Source organism: Lontra canadensis, unplaced genomic scaffold, assembly GCF_010015895.1.
Source record: "Lontra canadensis isolate GAN:19392208 unplaced genomic scaffold, GSC_riverotter_1.0 scaffold15, whole genome shotgun sequence".
NCBI lineage: Eukaryota > Metazoa > Chordata > Mammalia > Carnivora > Mustelidae > Lontra > Lontra canadensis.
In genome coordinates, this window is record NW_022631009.1 from 2,538,184 (window position 1) to 2,566,133 (window position 27,950).

The 27,950-nt window shown below is 37.9% G+C and overlaps 3 protein-coding genes across 6 annotated transcripts in view; 2 read left to right on the top strand and 1 right to left on the bottom strand.

Moving 5' to 3' along the window:
* MTBP (MDM2 binding protein) overlaps positions 1-3,991 on the bottom strand; it is an 83,733-nt gene extending 79,742 nt beyond the window's left edge. For all 4 annotated transcript variants that reach the window (XM_032858413.1, XM_032858412.1, XM_032858411.1 and 1 more), the window contains exons 1-2: positions 3,825-3,991; positions 2,900-2,980 (exon numbers count right to left, since the gene is read on the bottom strand). In XM_032858413.1, coding sequence (XP_032714304.1) covers positions 2,900-2,980; positions 3,825-3,942 — 199 coding nt within the window. In that variant the 5' untranslated portion in view covers positions 3,943-3,991. The remainder of the gene's footprint in view (positions 1-2,899; positions 2,981-3,824) is intronic.
* An 82-nt stretch (positions 3,992-4,073) lies between these two features.
* Positions 4,074-27,950, top strand: part of MRPL13 (mitochondrial ribosomal protein L13) — a 46,526-nt gene continuing 22,649 nt past the window's right edge. Inside the window, exons 1-4 of the mRNA XM_032858414.1 lie at positions 4,074-4,342; positions 7,557-7,680; positions 20,767-20,860; positions 27,281-27,341. Coding sequence (XP_032714305.1) covers positions 4,316-4,342; positions 7,557-7,680; positions 20,767-20,860; positions 27,281-27,341 — 306 coding nt within the window. The 5' untranslated portion in view covers positions 4,074-4,315. The remainder of the gene's footprint in view (positions 4,343-7,556; positions 7,681-20,766; positions 20,861-27,280; positions 27,342-27,950) is intronic.
* LOC116868283 (multifunctional methyltransferase subunit TRM112-like protein) lies at positions 16,317-16,875 on the top strand. Its single transcript, XM_032858415.1, has one exon. It carries the CDS (start codon positions 16,317-16,319, stop codon positions 16,692-16,694), a length of 378 nt encoding a protein of 125 aa, XP_032714306.1. The 3' UTR covers positions 16,695-16,875.

Below are 27,950 nucleotides of genomic sequence, written 5' to 3' on the forward strand. Positions count from 1 at the left end.
AAAAGCTTTTACACAGCAAAGGAAACAGTTAACAAAACCAAAAGACAACTGACAGAATGGGAGAAGATATTTGCAAACGACATATCAGATAAAGGGCTAGTGTCCAGAATCTATAAAGAACTTAGAAAACTCAACACCCAAAGAACAAATAATGCAATCAAGAAATGGGCAGAAGACATGAACAAACATTTCTGCAAAGAAGACATCCAGATGGCCAACAGACACATGAAAAAGTGTTCCATATCACTCGGCATCAGGGAAATACAAATCAAAACCACAATGAGATACCACCTCACACCAGTCAGAATGGCTAAAATTAACAAGTCAGGAAATGACAGATGCTGGCAAGGATGCGGAGAAAGGGGAACCCTCCTACACTGTTGGTGGGAATGCAAGCTGGTGCAACCACTCTGGAAAACAGCATGGAGGTTCCTCAAAATGTTGAAAATAGAACTACCCTATGACCCAGCAATTGCACTGCTGGGTATTTACCCTAAAGATACAAATGTAGTGATCCGAAGGGGCACGTGCACCCGAATGTTTATAGCAGCAATGTCTACAATAGCCAAACTATGGAAAGAACCTAGATGTCCATCAACAGACGAATGGATAAAGAAGATGTGGTATATATACACAATGGAATACTATGCAGCCATCAAAAGAAATGAAATCTTGCCATTTGCGACAATGTGGATGGAACTAGAGGCTATCATGCTTAGCGAAATAAGTCAATCGGAGAAAGACAACTATCATATGATCTCCCTGATATGAGGGAGAGGAGAAGCAACATGGGGGGTTAAGGGGGTAGGAGAAGAGTAAATGAAGCAAGATGGGATTGGGAGGGAGATAAACCATAAGTGACTCTTAATCTCACAAAACAAACTGAGGGTTGCTGGGGGGAGGGGGGTTGGGGGGGTGGGGTTATGGACATTGGGGAGGGCATGTGCTATGGTGAGTGCTGTGAAGTGTGTAAACCTGGCGATTCACAGACCTGTACCCCTGGGGGAAAAAAATATATATGTTTGTAAAAAATAAAATTAAAAAAAAAAAAAAAACTGCAGCAAAAAACCCACAAGAAGTGGTAACACCAAAAGTGATTTTTCAAATCTAATGTAAATAGATTCTAGAAATAGCTGCTGTAATAAAAACATTGTGACAGAAAGAACGAAAACATTTCAGAGAAAATGACGCTGGCAAATACCTTTGAATGAAAGGAATGCCACAACATTAAAAGTGCAAAGGATAAAACATCGGAAGCCAATACAAACTCAAGAGTACGGCAATTCACCAAAACATAGAAGAGATGCTCACTCTATATCCCAAGTTATACGATGACAAGAAAGTGACAAGCACTGTTCAAACTACTCTGGATAAAGTCTTTACAAAAAGAAAAAGAAAAAAGTTTAATTCTCAATGCTTTTAATGCATCGATTACAGCCTATGAAATAACTATAAGTTTTACCGTGGGTTTTTTTCCCCCCATTTCCTCTACATGTATAACCAATAGTGAGAGAGTTTTTAATGTTTTGACAAAAAAATGTCATGGAGGGGCGCCTGGGTGGCTCAGTGGGTTAAAGCCTCTGCCTTCGGCTCAGGTCATGATCTCAGAGTCCTGGGATGGAGCCCCACACCGGGCTCTCTGTTCAGCAAGGAGCCTGCTTCCTCCTCTCTCTCTGCCTGCCTCTCTGCCTACCTGTAATCTCAATCTGTCAAATAAATAAATAAAATCTTTAAAAAAAAAATGTCATGGAGCAATTGTGATTATTTTTCCCATTGATTTTATATTAGGATTGCTTTGCATGGCTTCAGCATGCAGTCACCGACATAGGCTCAGATTACTGGGCAAACAAGGACTGCATGGATAAGAAATGTCTATCCACCCAAACAGGAAGTGAAAGTTACCATGAGAATTCCTAGAATGCTCCAAAAGCTCTTTAACATATACTTTCAAGGCACACGTGAAAAATCTTTCTTGCAGTAATAGTAGTACTGACATAAATTATACCAACTTGAAAAATTAATGAGTACTACCGCAAGTGGGCAAATCGACTAGGGAAGTACAAAAACATTAGAAATAACTTCCCAAGGGTGACAGCTTAAACCTGACAAACTAGAGGTTCTCTAATGAAAGAAGACAGAAAGGAACAGACAGTCCAGTCACGAGAATTACAACATTATCAAAACGAGCACCCTATCCTAGCATCTCCAGAAGCTTCCTTTCGCTTTTAGGCCTTGGCCTGTTTTGGTTATCTCTTTCTCTGAGTCTTTGCATGACACTTTCAGAGTCCAAGAAGAGGGAGTAAAAGAGAAGATATTGATTAAAAAAAATAATAATAAGCTGATGGATTTGTATAATGCCAATAGAAACCACAAGAGAAAAAGTTTTTTGTGTTTTTTTTTTGAGAAAAAGAGTTTTACAAAACAAATGGTGGTCAAAAAAGACAAATACTTAGCAAAATTTAAAACAGATAAGAATGGAGATAAGATCATTGTGCTTTTAAGAGAATCAGTAAGAAGTAAGGGTAGAAAAAAATGGTAAGAAATGGATGTAAAAGCATTAATAATGTATGTGTACTTAGGAAAAAAATTGCAAATCCTTCTTATAATGCCACTTAACCCTATTTTATATGGATCTAAAGATGGGCAAGAAAATTCTATAAAGGGAACAAAAGTTAAACTGAGAACCTAAAATAAATTTCATACAACTTAATTACATTCAAGCAGCAACAAGAGAGGGATATCATCTTTTTCAGTTTGCAGCTCAGTTTTTTCAGCCACTATCCCAGTGATTTATGCACAGTCAAAAATATCTCTTGTACCTTTAAGTGATCAAATTAATTACATTTACTTCCAGTACAAATGCAGTGTCAGAGAAATAAGGGGCTTCTGTTATACTTACCGGGAAAAGTACTATCTTCTGGATTCATTGAAGCTCTAATGCTTCTTTTCAGGAGATGATAAACATTTGCTGCTGTTAAAGCTGAAAAAGCAAAGACATACTAACTCATTGGGCTCGAGAGTTATGCAATCTAGGCATATTCCAATTTCAACATCAGAGACTCTCAAGAATATGTTGTACACAGAAAATTTTATGTTGTACATAAAAGAACTACAAACTGTCTTAGTTTCAATATAATAAATTAAATGCAAACAGAGAAAACAGGAAAGGTGCCCAGTTTGTACATGCTAGTCAGTTAACACAAATCCAACAATCTCCCCAAAGAATTTAAAGCGGAGAATAGAAACTGTCACAATACTCTGTACACAACCACATTCATTTTCTCCTCAAAACGCTTGCCCAGTCAAAACAAATAAAATGCAATACGGATTACAGACAGAAACACCAAAAAGGAGTGCAATCTCAAACGGTTACAATTGTTTTTAAATTTACCATTTTTTTTTTAAGCTTAGTTTATGTGTGGGATGTCTCCTCCCATTAGGATGTAAAATCTAGGAGAATAAGACCCTTTTCCATCTTGTTCCTTTTTGTATTACCTGCATTTGGAACACACAGAAGGCGGAAACACTACTAAATGCATATATTTCCAACAAGCACACATTCCATTGCTAAGGCGCAGAGAATTGTTCAGTTAAATTTTTACTGTGCTAAGAACTTCTGAGAGCTGGAATTTTGCATCCACAAATCTGTCCCTATTTTTCCATGAAGATAACGACATTTGCCAGCCCTTACCGGGCCGATCGCAGAGAGAAACAAATGCCCGGGAGAACTCGAGATAGGTCCCTCCCCTGCAGAACCTAATCGCAAACTTAAATTTCTTCCCTCCCCGAAAGCCATTCCCGCTCATTCTCAGCCCCGCGCTTACCCGGCAGCTTCTCGGTACCCTCAACGGACGACCCCTCAGGCCCATGCTCCGCCTCCCCACCTGCTGCGGACTGGACTTTTCCTTCTCCCCAGATCACAAGGAGCAGGTACCGATCCATCTCCTTAGAGCTGAACTACTGTTTCAAGTCCCTGTTTCCACATCCAAATCGTCGCGCGCTACTGATGTACTTCCGGTTCCCTTCCACTTTAGGTCGGCTGGAAATTGTGCACCTTCCGTCTGTTTGCTGCAGCTTTTCCGGCCGGTGGGTTCTTTCGGGGAGTTATTCTTTCGGTAACTGCATTATTTCCTCCTTTCATAATGAAACTGCTACCATGGGAAGATTGGAGGAGACCCAGGAAGAGCAGAGAAGCCGACGAAGCCTGGCAGGCCTAGGAACTGTCATGCTTGGGTTTATACGTTTCCCGCCGGGCCAGTGACGCTGAGGTCTGGCCTTGATCCCGAGGAAAGGACGGTGCTGCTGCTGGGGAAACATGTCTAGTTTCTCTAAGGCTCCACAGGTGAGCTCGAAATCTTGTAGGTTGAAGGAATTCATTACACCGGGAAAAGGAAGGCAGTGGCTTAGGTGGACTTAGTGATGCTGAGTCGGCAGGAAATCTGAGTCTCTGGGCCAGGATGCCTCGGGAAAGCACAAACGAGGGTCGTGATTGTGGCTGCTGCTCGTCGTTCTCTGGGCACTTCTTCTCTTTTCAGCCAGGACTTTTCTTGTCTCCCCGCTCCCCGCCCCCGGATAGGGTATTCGGAGAAAAGGTCAGAGTAATAGGGTGGGTCAGACAGGGCATTGTGGATCATGGTGAGGATTTTTTCATTACTGAGTAAAGTGAGGATCCGCTGAAAAGATTTGGAGTCAGGGAGTAACATGATGTCACTTAGGTGTGAAAAGGAGCGCTCTGGCCGCTGAGTTTAGACTGTTCAGAAATGGGGATTGGTGGAAAAATCCGTTTGGAGACCAACTGCAGTAATTGAGGCTAAACGTGATGGTGGCACAAACCAAACTAGGAACAGCGTAGTGTTGAAAAGTGGTCAGATTGTGTTTGAAGGTGGAGCCAAAAGGATTTCCTGAAGGATTGAATGTGAGCTGACAGCAAAAGAAGAAACCAGGGTTACTCCAAGGTTTTCTGTTTCGGTGAGGGGAAGGGTGTGCCCTCAACTGAGATAGGGAAGGCTGAGATTGAAGCCGGTTTCAGGTGTAAGAGCAGGAGTTCAGTGTTGGGTATGTTGGTCTGAGATGCTTCTTAGCCCAGTTCTGCTCCAAATGTGATTTCTTTCTTGAACTACTTGTTAACCTCTCCTGGATGAGCCAAATACAGGAAATAAACATTTTTAAAACGTTCATAGCAATTGGATAATATGGGACTATTTTAATTTTTTTAAACAAAGTTTGGGTTTTTTTAATCAGAATAATGGATCTGCAATGGAATGGGGAAAAACTAGTCTACAAAACTACATATGGTTTAAAAAACACTGTAGTGCAGGTGCCAAGTGGACAAGCTGGAGACAAGTGTAGAGTTCAGGTTAAAGATCCAGGCTATAGATGTAACTTTCTGCATTTGAGAGTCCTAAGCATGAAAGTGGCATTTCAACTTATGAGTCTGGTTGTAGTCTTTGAGGAAGTATGTATTGAGAAGTGAGAAGGGCCGAGAACTGAACTCTGGGACATTTCAACATTTCAGAGGCAAAAGGTAAGAGAACAAGCAAAGCAGGGGAAAAAACCCACAGAGGGTGGTGTCCTGGAATCAAGTCAGGAAAGAATACCCTGGAGGAGGAAATGATCACCTATACTGAAAGCTTAGAATTGGACAGTGGATGTCCACTAAATCTAGTGACATGAAGGTCCTGGTAACTTTGGCAGGCGGTAGAGTGAGGGCGACAGGTATGGGAGGCCAGACTGGAGTAGGTTAAAGAGAGAATGAGGAGAGACAAATTAGAATAAAGACAACCTCTTTGGAAGAATTTTGCCATAAAAGAGGAAAGAAATGAAGCAGTGGATAAGTGAGGTCAGGAAGGTTTGTTGTTGTTGTTGTTGTTTAACTTTATTATGGAGAATTTCACATATAAAAGTAGGTATCACTTAGTTTCAAAAACCTCATAGCCTTTGTACCCCCATTTACTTCTTTCCCTTCCTTATGAATTTGAGGTGAATCTCAGACTCCTATTATTTCATAAATAAGTATTTCAGTATCTTCTCTATAAGGATTCTTTTAAGAAATACAATCCCAATACCATTTATCAAAGATAAAAGCTATTTATAATTCCTTCATATCGAATGACTAGTATATGTTCAATTTTATAATTTCCTCATATGTTATAGAAATGCATAATATTTGGGGGTCCCTGGGTGGCTCAGTCGGTTAAGCATCTGCCTTCAGCTCAGGTCATGATTCTGGGATCCTGGGATCGAACCATGCATTGGGATCCTTGCTCAGCAGGGAGCCTGCTTCTCCCTCTCTCTCCCTTGTGCTGATAACATAACAACATGATTATATAAAAAATCAGATGGAATCTAAGAAAAGCTATTAGATCTGATACATAAGTTTAGCAGGCTGCTGGTTATAAGACCAACATGCAAAAAATGAAGTGTATGTCTATATACTAGCAACAGTCAATCAAATTTAAATTAAAAATACAATGCCATTTACAGTGGCATCAAAATGTATGAAATACTTAAGAGATAAACCTGACAAAAGATGTGTGAAGAGAACAAGATAGAAACTAGAAAAGTGAGAGAGGAGAAAAACAGAAATGGTGAGCAGTTTAGAAGCTGATATGAAGTTTGTAATAATAAAACTTAAAGTAAAACCAGTTAGCTTTGTTGTATTTTTTCCAGCATTTTTCAGCAACTTATGTATATGCATAGAGAAAACATCTGGTTGAGATCTTTCTGGGTTGGAATTTTCTTAGAATTTGATGTTACTGGTGAGTACCGCAAAGACAATGGTGTATGCCTGAGGCAGCTTAAAAATGTCTAAGCAGCTATTTAAAATTTAAGTTTATTCAGCATCATCCATCTGTACTTGTCTACCTATATTCTGTTACTGTATTCTCCCATGGAATTGAACTTCTGAATAGTCTTCTGTTCCCACTTGGTCACTCATCTTCCAGTTTAATATATCTGTCAGTCTCGAAACAATTTTGAAGACCTTTATAAACAGTTTCTACTTTCGTAAGAGTTTCTCATTACCATTCCAGAAAATGCCATAGTATAAAGGAAAATATATCTTTGAAATGTTTTAAATAAAGCATCATTGGGAGCGCCTGGGTGGCTCAGTCATGAAGTGTCTGCCTTCAACTCAGGACATGATCCTAGGGTCCTGGGATCAAGCCCCACGTTGGGCTCCCTGCTCAGCGGGGAGTTTGCTTCTCCCTCTCCCACTCCCCCTGCTTGTGTTCCCTCTCTTGCTGTCTCTCTGTCGAATAAATAAAATCTTTTTAAAAATTAAATAAATAAATAAAGTGTCATCCACATTGCAGATAGAAAAGCAGTCAGGAAAAATTACTGTGTTTAAATTTTGTAGAATGAAAAAAGAACCTCCTTTTCCAGAAATAGAGATGAAAACAAAACAAACAAATTTAATTAAGCAATCAAAGGATCTTTTTGATCTATTATTGATGCTAACTGTAGAATATTATGTGATAGTATATAATAATAAATTTGATTATTTCCATTTTAATTAGAATTTTCTTTGTTTTCTCTCTGTCTTTTTCCTCCCCCAGCAATGGGCCACTTTTGCTCGGGTTTGGTATCTTTTAGATGGGAAAATGCAGCCCCCTGGCAAACTGGCTGCTGTGGCATCAACTAAACTTCAAGGACTGCATAAACCTATATACCATCAACTGAGTGAGTATCATTTTAGATCTGTCACTAGTAACCATAATTTTCATACCAGAATAGAATCTTGAAGAAATCTGCCTGAACTACTTCTGAGGACCTCTTTTTTTGCTACAATCCCTTATTCCATTCTTGCAAAAAAAACCTACTGGGGCACTAAAATGAGTTTGGTTTATTCATAAAAAAACCATACAGACCACTTTGCCTGAGCCCCATTTCATGCCGTTACAATAGCAAATTATCAGTAGTCCTCCTTTCATTCTCAGATTTCCTGATTGAGACTATAAATCAGATGTTCACTCTTACATGTTTCTTCATATGGTTATGTGCATTTGAGTAGAGTTTCTGAAAATGAAGAAATAAGTTTGCCTTCTCTTCTAAAAACCTTTTCCTCTAGAAAGATGGATAGAGCTAACTCGACATGAAAAGTTTACTGTTTTTAATTGGTAAATTTGATTTTCTGTAACCTTTTTTGAAAACAAAAGAAAAAAATTGTGTTGATACTAAAAGACTTTTGCTTATTACATGTAGCTTTGATTGACTTCACTTAACCTGGCAGTTCAGGGACCACCCAGCAAGATCTAGGTGTCACCTCTTACTGTTCATCTTTTTTGACCTGTCAACATTTTTTGCAGTTGATCAACTGCAAAAAGTTGCATTCAACTTTTTGAATCATGAAGTTGTAAATAAATCCCTATTTATTTATTTATTTATTTTTTTAAGATTTTATTTATTTATTTGACAGACAGAGATCACAAGGAGGCAGAGAGGCAGGCAGAGAGAGAGAGGAGGAAGCAGGCTTCCCGCTGAGCAGAGAGCCCGACGCGGGACTCGATCCCAGGACCCTGAGATCATGACCTGAGCCGAAGGCAGCGGCTTAACCCACTGAGCCACCCAGGCGCCCAATAAATCCCTATTTAAATATATGTAACATTTTTAAAGAAAATCAACAGTTATAATGATGAAGTAAACACGCACATACTCAACATTTGGGTTATTTCCAATTTTTTTTCCCATTACAAACAATATTACTGTCAGCATTCTTGTACCTTTTCCCCAGTGCATATGTGGAAGAGTTTCTCCGAGGTGTGTCTACAGGACAGGAGTTACTGGGTTCAAAAGTGTATGGGGAACTAGTTAGTCTTTATGCTGATGTCCTAGAGAACTTGTATTATCCCTCCTCTTCAGTAACACTTGATGTTTTCATTCTCTTTAAGTTTGACTACTCTGGTAGACGGGAAATACAGTCTCTTGATTGTTTTGCATTGTCCTGATTGCAATTGGTGCTGTGTATCCTTTTCTCTTTATTGACCTTTTATCATTTCTTCTTCAGTGAAATGTCTGTACGTGTCTTTTGACCATATTTCCACTGAGTTATTGGCCCTTTACATTTTTGTAACTTTTATTGTGAAAGTTTTCACATTTTCAGAAAAGCTCAAAGAGTAGTACAGTGATTTTATACCCTCCACCCAGATTACAGTTATAATTTACCATCTAATATATATGTTATATTTAATACATAATTTGCTATGTAATTTTTTACTCAATCATTGGAAAATAAGTTGCAGATGTCATAGTAAATCCCCCTGAATGCTTCAGCTTATGTCTTCTAAGAATAAGAATACTTCCCTATATAACCAAAAAGCCATTATCACACATAACAAAATAAACATGATTTAATCGTGTAGTTTAATATCTGGTGCATTTTCAAATTTCTTTAGTAGTTCCAAGAATGTTCTTTATAGCTGTTAATTTTTTTTAGATCAGGATCCAACCAAGGTTTATGTATTGCCTTCAGTCGTTATGTTCCCATAGTCTATTTATTTGTTTATTTATTTATTAAGATTTTATTTATTTATTCGACAGAGAGAGAGAGAGAGAGAGACAGCAAGAGAGGGAACACAAGCAGAGGGAGTGGGAGAGGGAGAAGCAGGGTTCCTGCCAAGCAGGGAGCCCGATGTGGGAGCTTGATCCCAGGATCCTGGAATCATGACTGGAGCGGAAGGCAGATGCTTAATGACTGAGCCACCCAAGCGCCGCTAATCTTTTTAATATGGAATAATCCTGTCTAGAGTGCCCGGGTGGCTCAGTGGGTTGAATCCTCTGCCTTCAGCTCAGGGCATGCATGATCCTGGAGTCTTGGGATCGAGCCCTGCATCATTGAGCTGTCCGCTCAGCGGGGAGCCTGCTTCCCTTCCTCTCTCTCTGCCTGCCTCTCTGCCTACTTGTGATCTCTGTCAAATAAATAAATAAATAATCTTAAAAAAAAAAAAAAGAATAATCCTTGTCTTATTTTCTTCTTGCAGTTAACCTTTTGGGGAGTCCAGGCTAGTTTTCGTGTAAAGAACTTTCTTATTAAACACGTTCTTCATTTGTTCTTGGACGCATTCTCTTGTTAGTTCCTCCTTCCCAGTTCCTTTATTCTTGTCAACTTTCTAATTGCCCAGTCTTCTCTCATTAAAAATTAGGAGTGCTCTAGAACCTGGTCATTGGATCCCATCACATTCATTAAGTAATCACATTCAGTTTCGTATCTCTATCTTTAATATCTTTTATTATGCTTATAGCTCCCAAATTTATATCTTCATTTTTGACCTTTTTCCTGTATTCCAGACTTATATAACCATATTGCTACTCAGCAAATGTTCTTAGGTGTCTGGTAGACATCTCCAGCATGTTACATGTGTTTAACTTGGAGATACTTACTTCTTGGATTTCCCCCACCCATACCAACCTGTTATTTCTAGTTTCCCCATATCAATTAACAGCTTCTCTAGTCTTTTTCTTACTCTAGTCAAAAGTCTTATCTTCATTTTTGACTGCTCTTTGTTCAACTCCCTGTAAAGTGTGTGTGTCTATGTGTATATATATATGTGTGTGTATATGAAAAAATATATGTACCCGAAAGAAATATATATATATCTGAAATTTAGTCACTTCTCATTAACTCTCTCTTCTACTGTAATTTTAAACCACTGTACTCTCTAATCTGGATTATTCCAAAAGCCTCCTCACTGATCTCCTTGCCTCTGTTCTTGCCCCAGTAGGGTCTTTTCTCCCCAGATCAATTACAATTATCTTTTCCAAATGAGAGTCAAAGCAAAAGCCAAAGTTCTGTCAGTGCCTTACAAGGAACTACATGGTGTGGTCCCTGTTATCTCCGTGAGTTTATTTCCTACCTCCCTTGAGTAATCCACTTAAGGCTTACTACTGTTTCATTAATATACCTGCCAACACATTTTTGCCTTAGGGCCTTTTCACATTTTGTTTTCGCTGCCTGCATGGGATTTTCCAGATTTATGGCTTTTCCAGATTTATGCTTTGCTCGTTCACATCTTTCAGACTTCTCCTACTTACATCCTGAGAGAGACCTTAACCCAATGCCTCCGTCAGCTCCCCCTTTCACTTACTATACTTTATGTTGCCTTTTAAAAAATATTAGCATTCACTGATCGCACATACTATATAAATGTGCATCATCCACCTCCCTCTACTAGACGAAGTTCTAAAAGGACAGGAACTTTGCCTGAATTTTTCACAGCTAGAAATGCCTAGAATAGTGTTTGACACATAGTTGGACAGCATAAATGCTTTTTGAGTGGATATATGCATTCATGAATACTAGTTTTGAGAATGAAGAAATTACTTTCAATCAGGGCTGTAGCATTTCAGCTAAGTTAGATTTGGGATCTGTGGACCGAGGAGGAAAAGATGTGTAGATGGTTTGATTTGGGTAAGAGCAAGAACATAGGAGTTCCTCCATTTCTCTTACTTGCTGTCCTCATCTTTCTCTTCCCTTAATGAAAATTTCACAGTAAGCCCACAGCCCGAGCCGTCTTTAAGTACAGAATTTGAATGTAAGGATTCTGTCATGGTGATCTTTGTTCTGCAAGCACTTAGTACAATGTCTGGTCCTTCAGAGATGCTTGTCAGAAACGTTTTGTGGAATGACACTTTCAAGAAAATGTTTTATGAGCACAGTCCTCATTATTCACTGTAGGTCTGGTCTTTAAAGTAACCATGAGTGCTCAATGAGAGTGGACGCCTGACCATTGCTTCTAGGGGACACACAGAGTTAGGTTCCTATGAGCCTCTGGTCACAACATTTTTTGGTCAGCCAGTCAGTACATAGTCTTGTTTGTTTTATGTGTGTTTCTGTTTAAAGACACCTTGTTTAACATACATTTTGTTGACCTCACGGCCAACCACAGAGTAACTCATGACTGAATAATGCTTATTGAACACACATTTTCTTTGTAAGACACACTGGAACCTTCTTGCACTTAGGAACACGACACAGCACTTAAGCATCAGACTTGAGGGATATTTAAAAAGTAAAGGCACTTTAAAAAGCACAAAAATGCCAAAAGGCTAGGATTAAGTGGACCATAAAGAGACACTTGTTTATGGTAAAAGAGTCGAAACAAAAGACAGTCAGTGCATTCCATTATTTGACCTCAGTTGAAACGAGTGCATCAAGCCATTCACATTTTTCACTGATGTGCGTGTGTCTGCAAATGACCGAGAAAACACCGTAGGCATTAAGATTACAAAGAAGTTTGAAGAGAATAGGCAAATTCGTAACGTAGAATCTGTGAATAATGAGGAGCACTTGGACTTCCAAAGTAAAATAGTGATCAGCAGACTTACACATGACTGATTAGAAATTTCTTTACTTTAAAAATCTTTTTTGGCAGACAAGGAGAATGCTGTAGTCCTCGAATTACCAAGTCATAGAAATTAATTCCTTAGGCCTTCAGATATTTTTTCTGCCTCATTTATTTTTTATTTGATATTTATTTTTTATTTTTTATTTAATATTTATTTTTTATTTTTTATTTATATGAGAAAACTAAAATCAGAAGAATAAAGTGACTTTCTCACTGTCACTTAGCTGCTAGATTATAATAGAACTGGGACCAGAACCCAAGTACTTTGTTTCCTCGGGTAATAATATTACCCATTCCACTTTACTGTGCTGATTCTTAGCTGCTTAAACAGTGTTTTCCTGCTGATTTTTTTTTTTTAAACCTTAGCAGTGTTATTAACAAGGTGATATACGAGATCTCTTAGGTTGTTTTTGTAGAAATACAAACAGTACAAAATTTGGGAAAAGTAGAAATAGTAGTAAGTATAGCACTTACCGGTTCACTGAATTAAAGTTCTGCTTTCCGGTAAGCAGGTCGTTATTGGAAATGTATTCCTTAGGTACCTAATGAGAACATTCTGCTAGAAAACCAGATGAGCTTTTGTGGCTGCCTATCTGGTCATCCTTTTCTAGTAAAGGAGAATAGCATTTCTATGAAATTAAAAATTTACATTTTAAAGACAAAGAGTTATTTTTGTTTCATTATACATTTTAATGCATAACATAATCAGCAAAACTTTATATCCACAAGATGTCACTAAAGTCAAGACTTAAATTGCAAACAATTTTCAACTTAATAAACATTTCACGTTCTAAGTTTATTTTTTTTGCATTATATATTTTTTTCTTTTCAGTGTTCCAAAATTCATTGTTTATGCACCACACCCAGTGCTTTATTGGCTTAATAAGCACTTATTAAGCAAGTATTATGTGCTCACAATCACTGGAAACATGTTTTTTTGAAAATTGACATACAGTTTCCCAGAAGAATAACACTATAAGTGATGGTCGTATATCCAGGAGATTTTAAAAGTTAGCCAACAAAACAATAAATAAATAAAAGATAAAAGTTAGCCAGTAATATATCTAAACATGATATATATAACATTTGAACTGCTTTGTAGGTTGAGTGGACTTTGTCAAGTGTTGTAGAAAATGAGCTCTCCACTTACAAGATTTTCTTTTTTTTTTATGGAAAATGTGGTCTGTGTTGAGCTGGAAATAATGTGGAACTAGGAAAAGCATTCCTTCTTCTTTCTAATTAGAGCTGTCCTTCTGAATTTGGGACCCGAGAGCTTTTTGAGCATGTTTCTTTGTCACTGATAAATGAAAAGAAAGGACACATGGTAATTTAGGATTACAACTTACTCTTCGTGAGGATTCCATTCTTTTTGCTGCTCACAGTTCAAAATATTGAGGAGGACTGTATGATCATTTAAAAGCAGCAGAGAAGGTCAGCTTGGCTCAGCATGTCTGCCTTCGGCTCAGGTCATAATCCCAGGGTCCTGGGATCGAGCCCTACATTGGGCTCCTTGCTTAGTGGGGAGCCTGCTTCTCCCTCTTCCCCTCCCTTTGCCCCTCTTCCTACTCATGCTTTCTCTCTCTCTCAAATTAATAAAATCTTTTAAAAATAAATAAATAAATACATTTTTAAAAAGAAGCAGAAACTTCTCTTTAGCATTTTCTAGTTATTGGATTATCTTAAAATACTCCTGACCTGCATAAAATGAAACAATACAAGTTGCACACAGTTGTTAACATTATGAATGTTAGCACACCAGACAGTTTAACAAAGATTAGATTAGATCTAGTCTAACATCTAGCATTCTGCCTTGTATTACTAATTTACATCTTGAAAGGACTTATTAGGAAAAAAAAAGTTTAGGAATGCTGTTTTAAAAGGTGCCAAGCTAACATTTTTCTCTCTTACTATTGAGTTCAGTGTCAATTTATTTCAAATGTCAATTACTGCATCATCTTAGTTTTACAATCTTTTTTTTTTAAGGTTTTATTTATTTATTTGACAGAGAGACGACGAGAGCAGGAACACAAGCAGGGGGACTTGAGAGGGAGGAGCAGGGAGCCCAATGTAGAGCTTGATCCCAGGACCCTGGGATCATGACCTGAGTGAAGGCAGACACTTAGCAACTGAGCCAACCAGGTGCCCCGTTAATTTTGCAGTCTTAATTACACATTTATTTTTCCACTCCTCGAATATCACGGTACAAAGCAGTGAAGGAGAGTTTTGTTCCAGGTTACATCCAGAATACTTAACTCCTTTAGAAGTGAATATTTAGATATTATCGGTAAATTTAAACAACACACCTTAATTCCTATCACAGTGTCTTTACAGTCAGTAGATTTTGTGGTAACCTACATGGTCATCTGTCATGTTGGCTATGCTCAAGTTCAGGGATGCCAAAAATAATATTGAATTAGGCATTTGGACATTTATCTTTCAAGGCTGGAAACAAACATAATGACCAAAGCAAATTTTGTTATTTATCACTAAATTGAAATCGCTATTTTTTAAACATTTCTGAAACGGAAGTACAGAGACCCAATATATAAAAACTGTGCTGCACTGGGGGGCATCAGTGGTGCACTTGGTTAAGTGTCTGACTCTTGGTTTCAACTCAGGTCATGATCTCAGGGTCATGAAGTAGAGCCCCGTATCAGGCTCCATGCTCAGCACAGAGTCTGCTTGAGACTCTCTCTTCCTCTCCATTTGCTGCTACCCGCCACACGCGCGTGCTCTCTCTCTCAAATAAGTAAATCTTTAAAAAAACAAAACCAAGCAAAGCAGTGCTGCGCTGGCCAAAGGAGGGAGAAGATGCTGGACCCTTGCTCCTGTGAGTCACCTTCTCAGAACCTGACATCTCTATCAAATACAGTTTTAAAACCACTGAGCTGAACCACAGAACTTTTTTTTTTTTTTTGAAGATTCTATTTATTTGAGAGAAAGAGAGAGCACAAGCAGGGGGAGCAGCAGAGGGAGAGGGAGAAGCAGGCTCCCCACAGAGCAGAGAGTCTGATGCAGGGCTCAATCCCAGAACCCTGGGATCATGACCTGAGCTGAAAGCAGATGCTTAACTAACTGAGCCACCCAGGCGCCCCTAAACCAAAGAACTTTTAAACAAGGATTTGGTGCTGTGAATGGGGATGAAAAGATAAGCTACAGACTGAAGGAAAATATTTGCCAACCATACAGCCCACAAGAAATAAACAAACATATAATTAGAGAATGAGCAAAGTACATGACCAATTATGTGTTGGCAAATAAACACGTAAAAAAATTCATTATTAGTTATTAGGGAAATGCAGATTAAAACCACAATGAGATACCATTGCACATCTATCAGAACAGCTGAAATGAAAAATAGTGGCAACAACAAATGCTATTGATGCTGCAAAGAAGCCAGATTACTTCCACATTGCTGGCAGGAATGTAAAATGGTAGAGCCAGTCTGGAAAAGAACGTGGCCGTTTCTTACAAAACTAAACAGAAGTTTACCATATATCAGTTGCACTTCTGGACCTTTGTCCCAGGGAAGTTAAAACACAAGAATCTGTGCCAATTAATAATACTTCTGTATTACTCTTTATCCCCCCTATATTTATCAGCTCCTGGCATACTGTGTATTTTACTTACTTGTTTATTGTCTAGCTCATCCCACTGGAATGTAAGATTTACTATGAACAGGGATTTCGGTTGCATTCATTGCTATATTCCCAACATCAAGAACAGTACCCGGCATTAGTAAGTGGTAAGTAGATTAATTAATCAGTCAATGGAAAAGGAATATAAAGCAGATTTGGAAGAGAATCCTACCAAGCTTATATACATCTCCGTCTGAATCTACCCTTGTATGGAATCTGAGTAGCTCAGACAATTTTGAATGGTCCTATTTCTAAGGTAAGAACCAGGAGTGTCTCCCATGTAATCTAGGAAAGGAACTGAATGGGAGCCAGGCATGATAGAACAAGCCCTATTGACATGAAGCTGCTCACCCACAACCTGCTGAGCTCGCATGTGCGGGGGGTGGGGCCCCGTGGCTTCCCACTGCGCCTCCAGGCCACGGAGGTCCGCGTCAACCCGGTGGAGTTCAACCCCGACTTCGTGGCGCGTATGATACCCAAGGTGGAGTGGGCGGCGCTTCTGGAGGCGGCGGATACCTTGCATCTGGTCGAGGTGCCCAAGGGGCCGATTGAAGGGTATGAGCATGATGAGAAATTCCTGAGGCAGATGCACCACTTGCTGCTGGAGGTGGATGTGCTGGAGGGCACTTTGCAGTGCCCAGAGTCTGGACGTCTGTTCCCCATCAGTCGCGGAATCCCTAACATGCTGCTGAGTGATGAGGAAACCGAGACTTAACCGCGCCAGGCACTAGTTTTTCAGTCTGTAACCACGAATGGTTTTATGTATAATATGTTTGTTAGGTCTGTCTTGTATTCCCATACCTTGACCCAGTGACACATGAAACACAGTGTTCTTGAGCTCAATATATTTCTTTTTCTCATTAAAGGTTCAAAACCAAAAAAAAAAAAAAAAAAAAGAACAAGCCCTATTTACATTAAAGTGAACGCCAGGAATTTTTTTTAACACTTATTGTGACTGGTAACTCCCATTATATAAGAGTCTACATTAAGAATCCTCAGAAGGAAACTTGTGATGTAGGTGGAGAATAAAATATGCAAACGATAGGACAAAATAGAGTTAAATCAGTATCGTAAGAGAAATTCAGGCATCTTTGTGGACTTAAAGGACTTGGCTTTGGTGTTAGGAAAGGCTTTATGGAAGGACTGGTATTTATTTTGGAACTTGATATTTATGTGGAACTTGAATTTTTATGGATAAAATTTAGCAAGTGGAAATATGTCAGGAGAGTATTTCTAGTGGAAGGAGCAAAGAAAAGATAGGATCTGTATATACATTTGTGTGTGTGTGTGTGTGTGTGTGTGTGTGTGTTTTGAATAGAAGTAATGGAATAATTCTTCAGGGAATAGCAAGTATAGCAAGTCGTATGGCTTACCTTGTACGAACTTTGGTGTAGGAAAGAACTGGTAAATAAGACTAGAAATTTTGAGGCTATGCTGTAGGTCTCTTTGAATACCTTATCTGAAGAACTGGTATGTGGTGAAGTACAAAGGTGATGATGAAGTCTTAGAATATAAATGAGATTCGGTGGGGTGCGGTCCGGAGCGGATGACCAAGAAAGAATTCTTGAGACCTCTTTTGTACAAAATGGTGGTTTATTAAAACACAGGGACAGGACCCATGGCAGAAAGAGCTGCTGCCCCAGGGTTGTGAGGGGTGGCAGGTTATATAGGATGGGGTTGGGGGAGGTAAGGAAAAGAGAGGTTTCAGTAGTACTTTCATATGCTAAAGAGGGCCTATAAGAGACTGGATGCCTTGAGGCCTTGTCATCATCAAGGTTTTTTCTTCTAGCCTGGTATTAACGTGAAGATAGTTGGGAGATTTCTTAAAGAATGTCACATATGTCTCACCCAGGAGTCGGGGCAGGGAAGGTTGCAGGGTGTCAGCTTTTGCTTTGTCCTTAGCCAGCCTTCTGTTCCCCCATCAGTGACACATAACTTTAAGCTAGGAAGAGTCCGTTGAGAAGGATTTCGGAGCTGTCCTCAGAACTTAGTGGAAAGGTGTGCGTGATCAGTTAGTGACTGATATCACTGCCTCCAAATGCCGTTACCCCTGCCACCTCTTTGCCATCCTGGTGTAGTAAAGAGGATAAAATTTGTCTTTGAAGTCACTAGAATTGTATTTGAATCTTAACTTCACCACTTAATTAGCCATGCGGTCATAGCAGAGTTGTTCAACCTCTGACTCCATTTGCTCATTAAAAAATAAGCTGCTGGGAGGGAGGAGGTGGATAAAGCCCACTTCGATGATGTGAGACTTGCAGTGCCAGAAAGTGAACATGAGAGGCCGAGCTCAGGCCCTCGCATGTGGAGGATACAGACTGAATGTTACTTCCTTTCTCCCAGGCAATTTGGAGGAAAAAAAATGTGAGTTCTAGCTTTGGGGAGAAAATGAGCCAAAATACTGAAGCTATAGAACTGAGAAACACCCCTGATCGTGTCACTCCTCATGAGACCTTCAGTTTCCTGACAGGAAGCTTTTGAGTTTCCACTTTGATTGATTTTGTCTGAATTTATTTGGCACCTGATTTTTTAAATTAATTAATTTATTTCATTTATTTAGTTTAGCACTGAATATTATAAAAAAGAGTCAAATAACATTACACATCTAAGGTGAGAATTTTTACAACTAAACTCACAATTCCTATTCTAAAAATTACTTACTGAACTCTTACTTTTTTTTAATCTGGAAGAAATTTCTCTTGGAACATCTCTTCATCAGGCAACAGGGTTCCAATTTATATTCATTTGGTGCATTTTATAAAGCATAATTTTTTAGTTAAAACTTTAAAATGAAATCTGTCCATTTAACAAGAAATTTAGACAGAAATGATTATACTGTATTCAGGATTTTAGCCTTTAATGATATTGGCTTTTGTTTTAATATGTAATACAGTAAAAAACCCAAATATTTAATTGCTGGTTAGTTCTATTTAGAGTCAGAGAAGTGCTTCTAAGAACATATTTAATAGAGATCTGGTATAAGTTATTGAGGGAGAATAGCTTTTCCCAGATGAGATGTTCATACCTTAGAGATGAGAAAACGTGATTTTCATCTGCTCTGTAGTATTCTTTCTAATGTCCTTTGAAAGATCCTTTTTGATCTCTACAAATGAGAGTAACTTTGTTTGGAGTAGCTTAAGGTGCTTTTTGCATTCTCAAAGCTTAAGTAACATGTTATAAATAAGTTCAGCTTTTATTTGTGTAAAAATTTCATTTTTCCTCCACATAAGTGTCACGGAAAGAGCCAGAACAGGTGTTAAATAACACGGTGTGAGAGCTTTGGCAGATCACTTTATCTTAGCAGGCCTTGGCTTCTTCAGCTGTAAATGTCTGCTCCAGAACTAAGGTAACTTCAGTATTCTCTGAAAAGGTGTAGATCTCTTCTCACCATCTTTGTTTTTCTCATTCATTTGCCCAGTTGCCTTAGTAGCCCACTGTCCGTCACTTTTAGGAACTTCCGGCAATTCGCCAAACACAAAACTGTCTTTTCAGCCCACTCACAGTAAATTTCTGGGCCTTTCCTTTATATTTCTAGATTCCCTTTCACTGTGGTAAAGAAAACCTACTGCTTTATCCTCTTTCCTTTATCCTTGTTCCACATAGACTATGTACTTCTCTCTGAAATTGCGGTCATTCACATTCAAAGCTTTGCATAGAATCTGATAATGTAATCCTTAGTTTCCATATATGATATTTATTTATATTTATTTTTTCATTTTTTGAAATAAATAAGCTTTTAGAATCTTTTTAAAAGTTTCCCTGTTAGTAAAATAGGCATTTATTTATTTAATTTTTAAAATTTATTTGACAGAGAGAGAGACACAGCAGGAGAGGGAACACAAGCGGGGCAGTGGGAGAGGGAGAAGCAGGCTTCCCGCTGAGCAGGGAGCCTGAGGACATGGGGCTCAGTCCCAGGACCCTGGATCAGGACCTGAGCTGAAGGCAAATGGTTAATGATTGAGCCACCCAGACACCCCTAAAATAGGCATTTAAAAAAAGTTTCTGATTATTTGATCTTATAATGTACAGTGACTTCTGTGAAAACTGCATGTTGACTTATTTTATTACTTTTTTTTAGATGAACAGGCAAATTTAGGGGTACTTGCACTGGAAAATTAATCTAATACATATATTTTCATTCTTAGGCCATCTGTCTTATCAGATATGCATGTTGTCGTAATTGAGAGTGGCAGTTTAAATGTAGCTAGTTAAAATATGGGTGGAAAAAGCCGTGGGTTAGTAGTTAAGCATAAGATCATAGTACTCTATTGTTCTCTGAATTTGGGAAGAATAATCAGTTGTGATGTTTTACATTTGTTTTCAATTTGCCTGTTGGTAAAACATACCTTTTTACTTCTATATGCGTATTGTTTTCATTTTGTCGTCTATTTTTAAGGGAAAGTTTGTATTAGATATTTAAAGGTATGTTAATATAAACATTTTAGCAAAGTGTGATTATTAATGGGAAAGGACAATAGGAATAACAATAGTTTGCCTTTCAACGATGTGTTGTTATTATTGGCATCTTTATTATATTCTCTATTACCTTCCAGTGTTGAGATTTTCCAAATGTCTGGCCAACTCTTTCTATACTTAGATGTTATGTTAAAGAGGAATAGAACAGCAAAATCCTGTTCAAGGATTTTGGTGTTGCACTGTGACTTGTTTTATATTTTTTAATGTGTTGTTTAGATTTTGAAAAGCTTTATAAATAACCAAGATCACTTTTTCTTAAAGTCATGGCTTTCATTATAAAATCTTTTTTTCTTTGTTCTTTTTAAATCTAGGTGACTGTGGGGATCACGTGGTCATAATGAACACAAGGCACATTGCGTTTTCTGGAAATAAATGGGAACAAAAAGTATACTCGTCACATACTGGGTAAGGAAAAGCCATTGTCTAACAAACATATGAGACGATGCTCAGCATCACTAACCATCAGGGACATGCCAGTCAGAACCATAAAGAGATACTACCTTACACCTGTCAGCATGGCCAAAATCAAAAAGACAAAAAATAATACATGTTGGTGAGGATGTGAAGGAAAAGGAACCTTCATGCACTATTAGGATTGCAAACTGGTACAGCCACTGTAGAAGACAGTATGGAGGTTCCTCAAAAAATTAAAAAATAGAACTATCATATGATCCAGTAGTTCCATTATTAGGTATTTACTCAAAGAAAATGAAAACGCTAATTTGTAAAGACATACGTATCCCATGTTTATTGCAGCATTATTTATAATAGGCAAGATAGAAAAGCACTCCAAGTGTCCACTGATAGATGAATGGGTAATGATCTACACATGTGCACATGCACTGGAATATTACTCAGCCACAAAAAAAGGATGTGGTCTTGCCCTTTGCAACAACATGAGTGTATAATGTTAAGTGAAGAGTCAGACAGAGAAAGACAAATATAATATGATTTCACTTATATGTGGAATCTGAAAAACAAATGAATAAACAAAAAGAATGAGAGTTATAAATACAAAGAACAAATATTGATGGCCAAAGAGGATGAGAATGGAGGGGATGGGCAAAATGGGTGAAGGGGAATGGGAGATACAGGCTTCCATTTATGGCATGACTATGTCCTAGGGATAAATGGTACAGAATGGGAATATAGTCAGTGGTATTGTAATAGCATCATATGGTAACAGAGGGCAGCTACACTGGTGGTGAACCCAGCGTGACATACAGAGTCGTTGAATCACTAAGTTGTACACCTGAAACTAATATAATCTCATTTGTCAACTGTACTAAAAAAAAAAAAAAAAGAATGCCATTTTCAAGGAAGATAAGCAGTTGAAATATATTACTGTAAAAATACTATTGGTCTTACCAGGGGGTACCTGGCTGGCTCAGTTCAAAGAGCGTATCACTCTTCCCCTCAGGGTTATGAGTGTGAGCTCCATATTCGAAGTAGAGATTATTTAAAAAAAATTTTTTTTTTAATAAATAAACCCATCCCTTAAAAAAGTAGTATAGATCTAATTTAAAGAGCTATTTTCAAAAATTGGCATTTAAGAAAATACTAATTTTGCATATGCTACATTTATGCAATCAAAAAAACCCTCAGAACTATATCAGAACTAGTTATCACTGACTGTATTTGTTTTTCCTAGAAGCTTTCCACATAACCTCTCTGGTTTAAATTATTCTCATTTTTTAGTCCGTCTTCTTTTTGTTTCCTATAATTCATTCATGTTACTGCTATTTCCTGAACCATCTTCAATATCTGAAAACACGTGAGACGTTTAAGGAGTGGTGAACAAAATCCCAAATTTGGCAGATACCTAGAATCCCCACAACGTACCTTTCAAGATCTTGGTCTCCCTGCCAATGTTTGAATAATAGCCATTTCGTGGCTTGTAAGGCAGCCCATTCATTCCACCTTTGAAATGGTTTAAATTTTATTTTATTGATATTTTTAAAGATTTTATTTATTTGTCAGAGAGACAGACACAGAAAGAGAGCAAGCACATAAGCAGGGGAGCAGCAGGCAGAGGAGAAGCAGCACCTCCCCACCCCCCACCCCCCCACCGCCGATGAGCTGGGAGCCCAGTGTGGGACTTAATCCCAGGACCTCCGGATCATGACCTGAGCCGAAGGCAGAGGTTTAACCGACTGAGCCACCCAAGAGCCCAAAAATGGTTTAAATTTTAGAAAGATCTTTATGCTATTGAGTCATAATCTGTTTTTCTGTAGCTTTCCTACTGGTCTTAGTTCTCCTCTTTGGACAGTATAAAATCTATCTCTTCCACAGGGCATCCTTCACGTAATTTTGAGACAGGGAGCAGTAAGAGCCCATTGATTTGTCTTTTCCGTAGGCTAAACATCTGTAGCTCCTTCAGAGTTCTTCATATGGCCTCATTTCGACTATCACCTTTGTATCCTGGTCACTCTAGAAAGAGTCCTTTCTTGTCAGTGTCTTTCTTAACTAAATATACTCACCTGCCTGTGTTCTGATGGTTTTCTAGTATAACGGGATAGTCTGGTAAAGTACAGTATAACGGAAAGTACAATGCAGCCCTTTATTGCAGCAGAACTTTTCTTCAAGGCCATATGACTGAGTAGTGCGCTGAGTTCATGAGCAGCTGAAACTCCCGAGTCTCTCTTAAACATGCTGCTGTTCAGCCATGTATATTCCATCCTGTGTGTTTCAGTTACATTTTAACACAACTGCTGTACCTTAAGTTAAATTTTATCTCCAGCCTTTTAAAATCTTTTGAGTGTCATGTAATGTGGTAGTTAACCCTTCTGCTTCAGGTCGTATGCACATTGAATTAAGCATACCTTCCATACTGTCATGCAAGATATCCCTGAACGGGGGGGCCTGGGTGGCTCAGTCGGTTAAGTAGCTGACTCTTGATTTCAGCTCAGGTCATGATCTCAGGGTCCTGGGATCAAGGCTGGCAATGGGCTGCATGCTCAGTGTTAAGTCTGTTTGAGAGTCTTTCTCTCCTTCTATACCGCTCCCCCACTCATACTGTTTCTCTGTCTCTCAAGATAAATAAATCTTAAAAAAAGAAAGAAATGTTGGCCTTTATTCTTGGTTAAAATTACTTTATTTCCATTTGCACCTTCTTCTTAGACAAGCAGACTTTCATGTCCCCATCTGTTTCATCTCTTGCCTAAGTAGGTCTTAAATGCTGGCAATAACTTTTCTGCTTCCATTAGCCATCGTATGCTTTATTATGAAATTGTTATTTAACATAACCAAAATAATTCACATTGAGCTTTAGTACTTTCTACTATTAGGAAATCTCTGCAGATAAACCAAATTCTATAAAATTAAAAGATAATGGGGGAAGGGAATATGAAAAGTCAGAATGACATAATGTGATAAGAGCAGAAAGGGACTGTATTGACCCAAATGCTATAGTAATTACTGTAGCAATAATATCTGTAGTAATAACTGCAAATGAAGGAAAGCAATAGCAGCGCCAAGTAGCAAACAGCTGGTGTGATGCCCTCTGCTGGCAGTGTCCTTTTCAGTCAAGTTCTCTTTTCTAAGGATGAAAACCTAAACTCTTGTAAATTATTGGTACCCAGCTACCCCTGCTGCTTCAGAATACTTCATTTGAACCAACATATTGCTATTTCTTGCTTCTCTGCCTTTGCATGTGTTACCCTCCTTCACAGGAGTGTTTCTCAAGACCTCTCCTGTTTCTCCTATTAAAACCTGACTGATGTGTCACCTTTTCTGGAAGGCCTTCCCTATTTCCTCATCCCCCATAGGGTTAGTCACTTTGTGTTTCTGTTTTTCTTGACTCTTCACTTTATTTCTTCACTTGACTAGAGGTACCGCTCTTACTATGCTCACTACACGCTTACATTATGTATTGGAAATTTAACCCTCTAGTTGTAAAAATGTTAATATACGGTAATTTTAGAAAATGCAGAAAAATGTAAAGAAGGAACTAAAAATCATTTTCATCCTGTGGACTAAACATTTTAATACACATACAAGTTTACACCCTTTGCATTTTTTATAAAACTCCCAGAAAGCTTTTTGATAAATATTATTGTTAGTCACTATGTAGTTGTACACAATACAATTTGCATAGAAAATGATTGTTCTATTTTTTTAATTAAAATGTTTAGTTTCATAAAGAGCTGAAAAACATCTTTATCCATTAGGCTTTTTCAGTATATAGCATCTTCTAAATAAAAAGAGGAATGCAATGAATTTCAAGATTTAAGGGATGATAATAGATCTCTTAAAAGGTATTTCCAAACATTACTGTTATACTGCACTAGGAGTGCATGTCTGTGGTAAAGAACAGCTGACACAGTACTGTCATTAAAAACGATTTAATAATAAGATTCTGCTACTTTGATAGGCATCTGATTGTTTATGTTGCATTATAATAAGGTGTCAGTGCTTTCCTTAGCACTTTCTGTGTATATTTAATCTATTAAGAATACTATTCCACCATTAGATAGCATGTACTTTTTATGAATTTTCTTTATGATGTGCTTTGTTATATGTTGTGCTTTGTTATTTAACTTTTATATAATTAAATCTCTTTTTCTTTATAGTTTCTTCTGTGTTTTCCAGTCTCAGAAAATCTCTCTCATCTAAACATTTCATAAACATTCACTTCTCGTGGTTTTAGAGGTCAGATGTGTATGTGCGCACCTTGAACTTTGACATCTAACTGTTCAGTCATCTAAAATGTATTGGTATGAGTTAGAAATATAGCCTGTGTTAGATGCCTCAGTAGGCATCTAACTCACTTCGTCATTTCTCCTGTGGACAGGATACTGTTATATTTATTATATATCCCCAGCACTCAGCACAATAGGCATTTGGTATTTACTGAATTAATTTAAATTGAAAAAAATTTGACTAACATTTAAAACAAAGTTTCTTCTCTTCCATTCAGGCTATCCCTGGAGGAAGAAGTGTAATTACTTTTTCACCAGTAAAAATCGACAGAGTATTTATTATACTCTTCAAGTCACTCGTCTGCTCGGAATTTTATGCTCTCCTGAAATAAAATGTAGATGGTATTATGCTTTAGAATTTGGCATCCCAGTGTTCAAAACAGAAAGGTGATCTCTAGCATAGAAGGTATAAAGTACTTTTTTCAGTGGAGAGAATGAATACAATAATTGAAGTCTAGACAGATATTTCTTTTTCTGAAACTGAAATTCCTTGAAACAAATGCAAGAGTATCACTTTGAAAATGATCCATCTTTAGAGCAGACTTCTAAATTTGCTTCTTAAATTTTATTCCTGAAATGTGGCTTTTTCAAATGTTTTCAAGTCTTGTCGAAAGAAACTTACGAAAGGAATCACATTTAGGTAATCTTTAACTTCTTTTGTAGAGTGCACTGAGTTTATGTTTTCCTTTCCCCTTCCTCAGAAATTGTTTAGGCTGTATTTATCCATTCAGCATAATGAAACCTTACATCTATATATTGTTTTTGTTTGAAATTTCTTAAGCACTTTCACAAACATTTTCTCACTGGCTCTTGTAAAAATCTTGAGAGGTAGATGGAGCAGATAGTATCATTTTCTTTCTCTCTTTTTTTTTTTAAGATTTTATTTATTTATTTGACAGACAGAGATCACAAGTAGGCAGAGAGGCAGGCAGAGAGAGAGGAGGAAGCAGGCTCGCTGCCGAGCAGAGAGCCCGATGCGGGGCTCAATCCCAGAACCCTGGGATCATGACCTGAGCCGAAGGCAGCGGCATTAACCCACTGAGCCACCCAGGCGCCCCTCATTTTCTTATGTGAATAAACTCTTATATGAAAAGGTAAAATGAGTTAAATAATATACTGGTAGCCACTGGCAAATCTAGATTCTAGACTGGGGTATGGGGCATCCAAGTTACCATGCTGCCACCAGTACTATCCCAAGTGTGTATGTATGTATGTATGTATATATGTGTGTGTGTGTGTGTATCGCATATACATATGTGTGTATATGTATATATGCATATATATACATATATATAGTTTTTAACCTCTATCCATTTTATATATATTTTTATATGAATGCAATGAAATATTTTATTACTTAGGACCAGCGTATTACTCTTAGTGATCTTTTACCAACTTTTTTTTTTTTTTAATATTTTATTTATTCATTTGACAGACAGAGATCACAAGTAGGCAGAGAAGCAGGCAGAGAGAGAGAGGGAAGCAGGCTATCCTCTGAGCAGAGAGCCCAATGCGGGGCTCGATCCCAGACATTTTGACTTGGTAGGAAATGTGAAGCATAGTGGTTTACTGCTTTTTCTTTCTTAACTCAAGCATGATAAACTGCCCCATAGTGAATGAATAAGTGAGTGAATGAATGAATGAAAACTTTAATTCCCTAGAAAGATAATTATGTCAAGAATTTTCTAAGATATGGAACTTTTATGAAATAATGATATTTGACCACTTAAAAAGAACAGCACTTCAAATAGCATCGGGTTACTACTTAATTTTTTTTTTTTTAAGATTTTTGTTTATTTATTTATTTATTTGACAGAGATCACAAGTAGGCAGAGACAGGCAGAGAGAGTGGAGGAAGCAGGCTCCCTGCTGAGCAGAGAGCCTGATGCAGGGCTCGATCCCAGGACCCTGAGACCATGACCTGAGCCAAAGGCAGAGGCTTAACCCACTGAGCCACCCAGGTGCCCCACTACTTAATTTTTTTAAGACACTAATGAACAGCATGTTTTCCCAAAACAAGAAGAATTTTATAATAAAAAGTTTTCATATTATAAAACAATATTCATTTCAAGAATACTATGTCATAGCCTACTCTCAGTTTTAATGTCTTTGCTTCTTTTCACAGCTATCCAGGTGGATTTAAACAAGTAACAGCTGCTCAACTACACCAGAAGGATCCAGTAGCAGTAAGTTTATTGTATTTTTTATTTTTTATCATCTGTGGAAAAACTGGTTCAGAAACTGTTTTTCCAGTCTTGCTTCTCTTCTAATGTAGCTGGCATGCAAGGCTATAAATTCTGCACTTTAACTCTGTCTCACAAGTTTTGCTAAGTATTAATGCATCATCATTATTACTATTATTCAATTCTATATATTTTCCAAATTCTAATTATTCAGTTCTATATATTAAATTATTATTGAATTATTCAATTCTGTTTTCAGTTATTCAATTATATATATTATTATTCAATTCTATATATTTTCTAAGCACTATTTACTATGCTTTACATGTAGCCAAACAGTTTTGTTGCTTTTCTTTTTAATTACTTGATACCAGTCTGATTACCTAGAATATGATATGTTCACTGAAAACATCTTGGAGAGCGTTGTTTGTATCTATGTATGCTTATATATTCATTATATCAAATATGCAAAATATATTCCAGTCAAGTCTTACCTTTTTTTGGGAGCCTGGGTGGCTCAGTTGGTTAAGCGGCTGCCTTCGGCTCAGGTCGTGATCCCAGCGTCCTGGGATCGAGTCCCACCTCGGGCTTCTTGCTCGGCAGGGAGCCTGC

Excerpts from the sequence above, each read along its gene's own strand:
- LOC116868283 (XM_032858415.1), top strand. The coding sequence starts at position 16,317 with ATGAAGCTGCTCACCCACAACCTGCTGAGCTCGCATGTGCGGGGGGTG.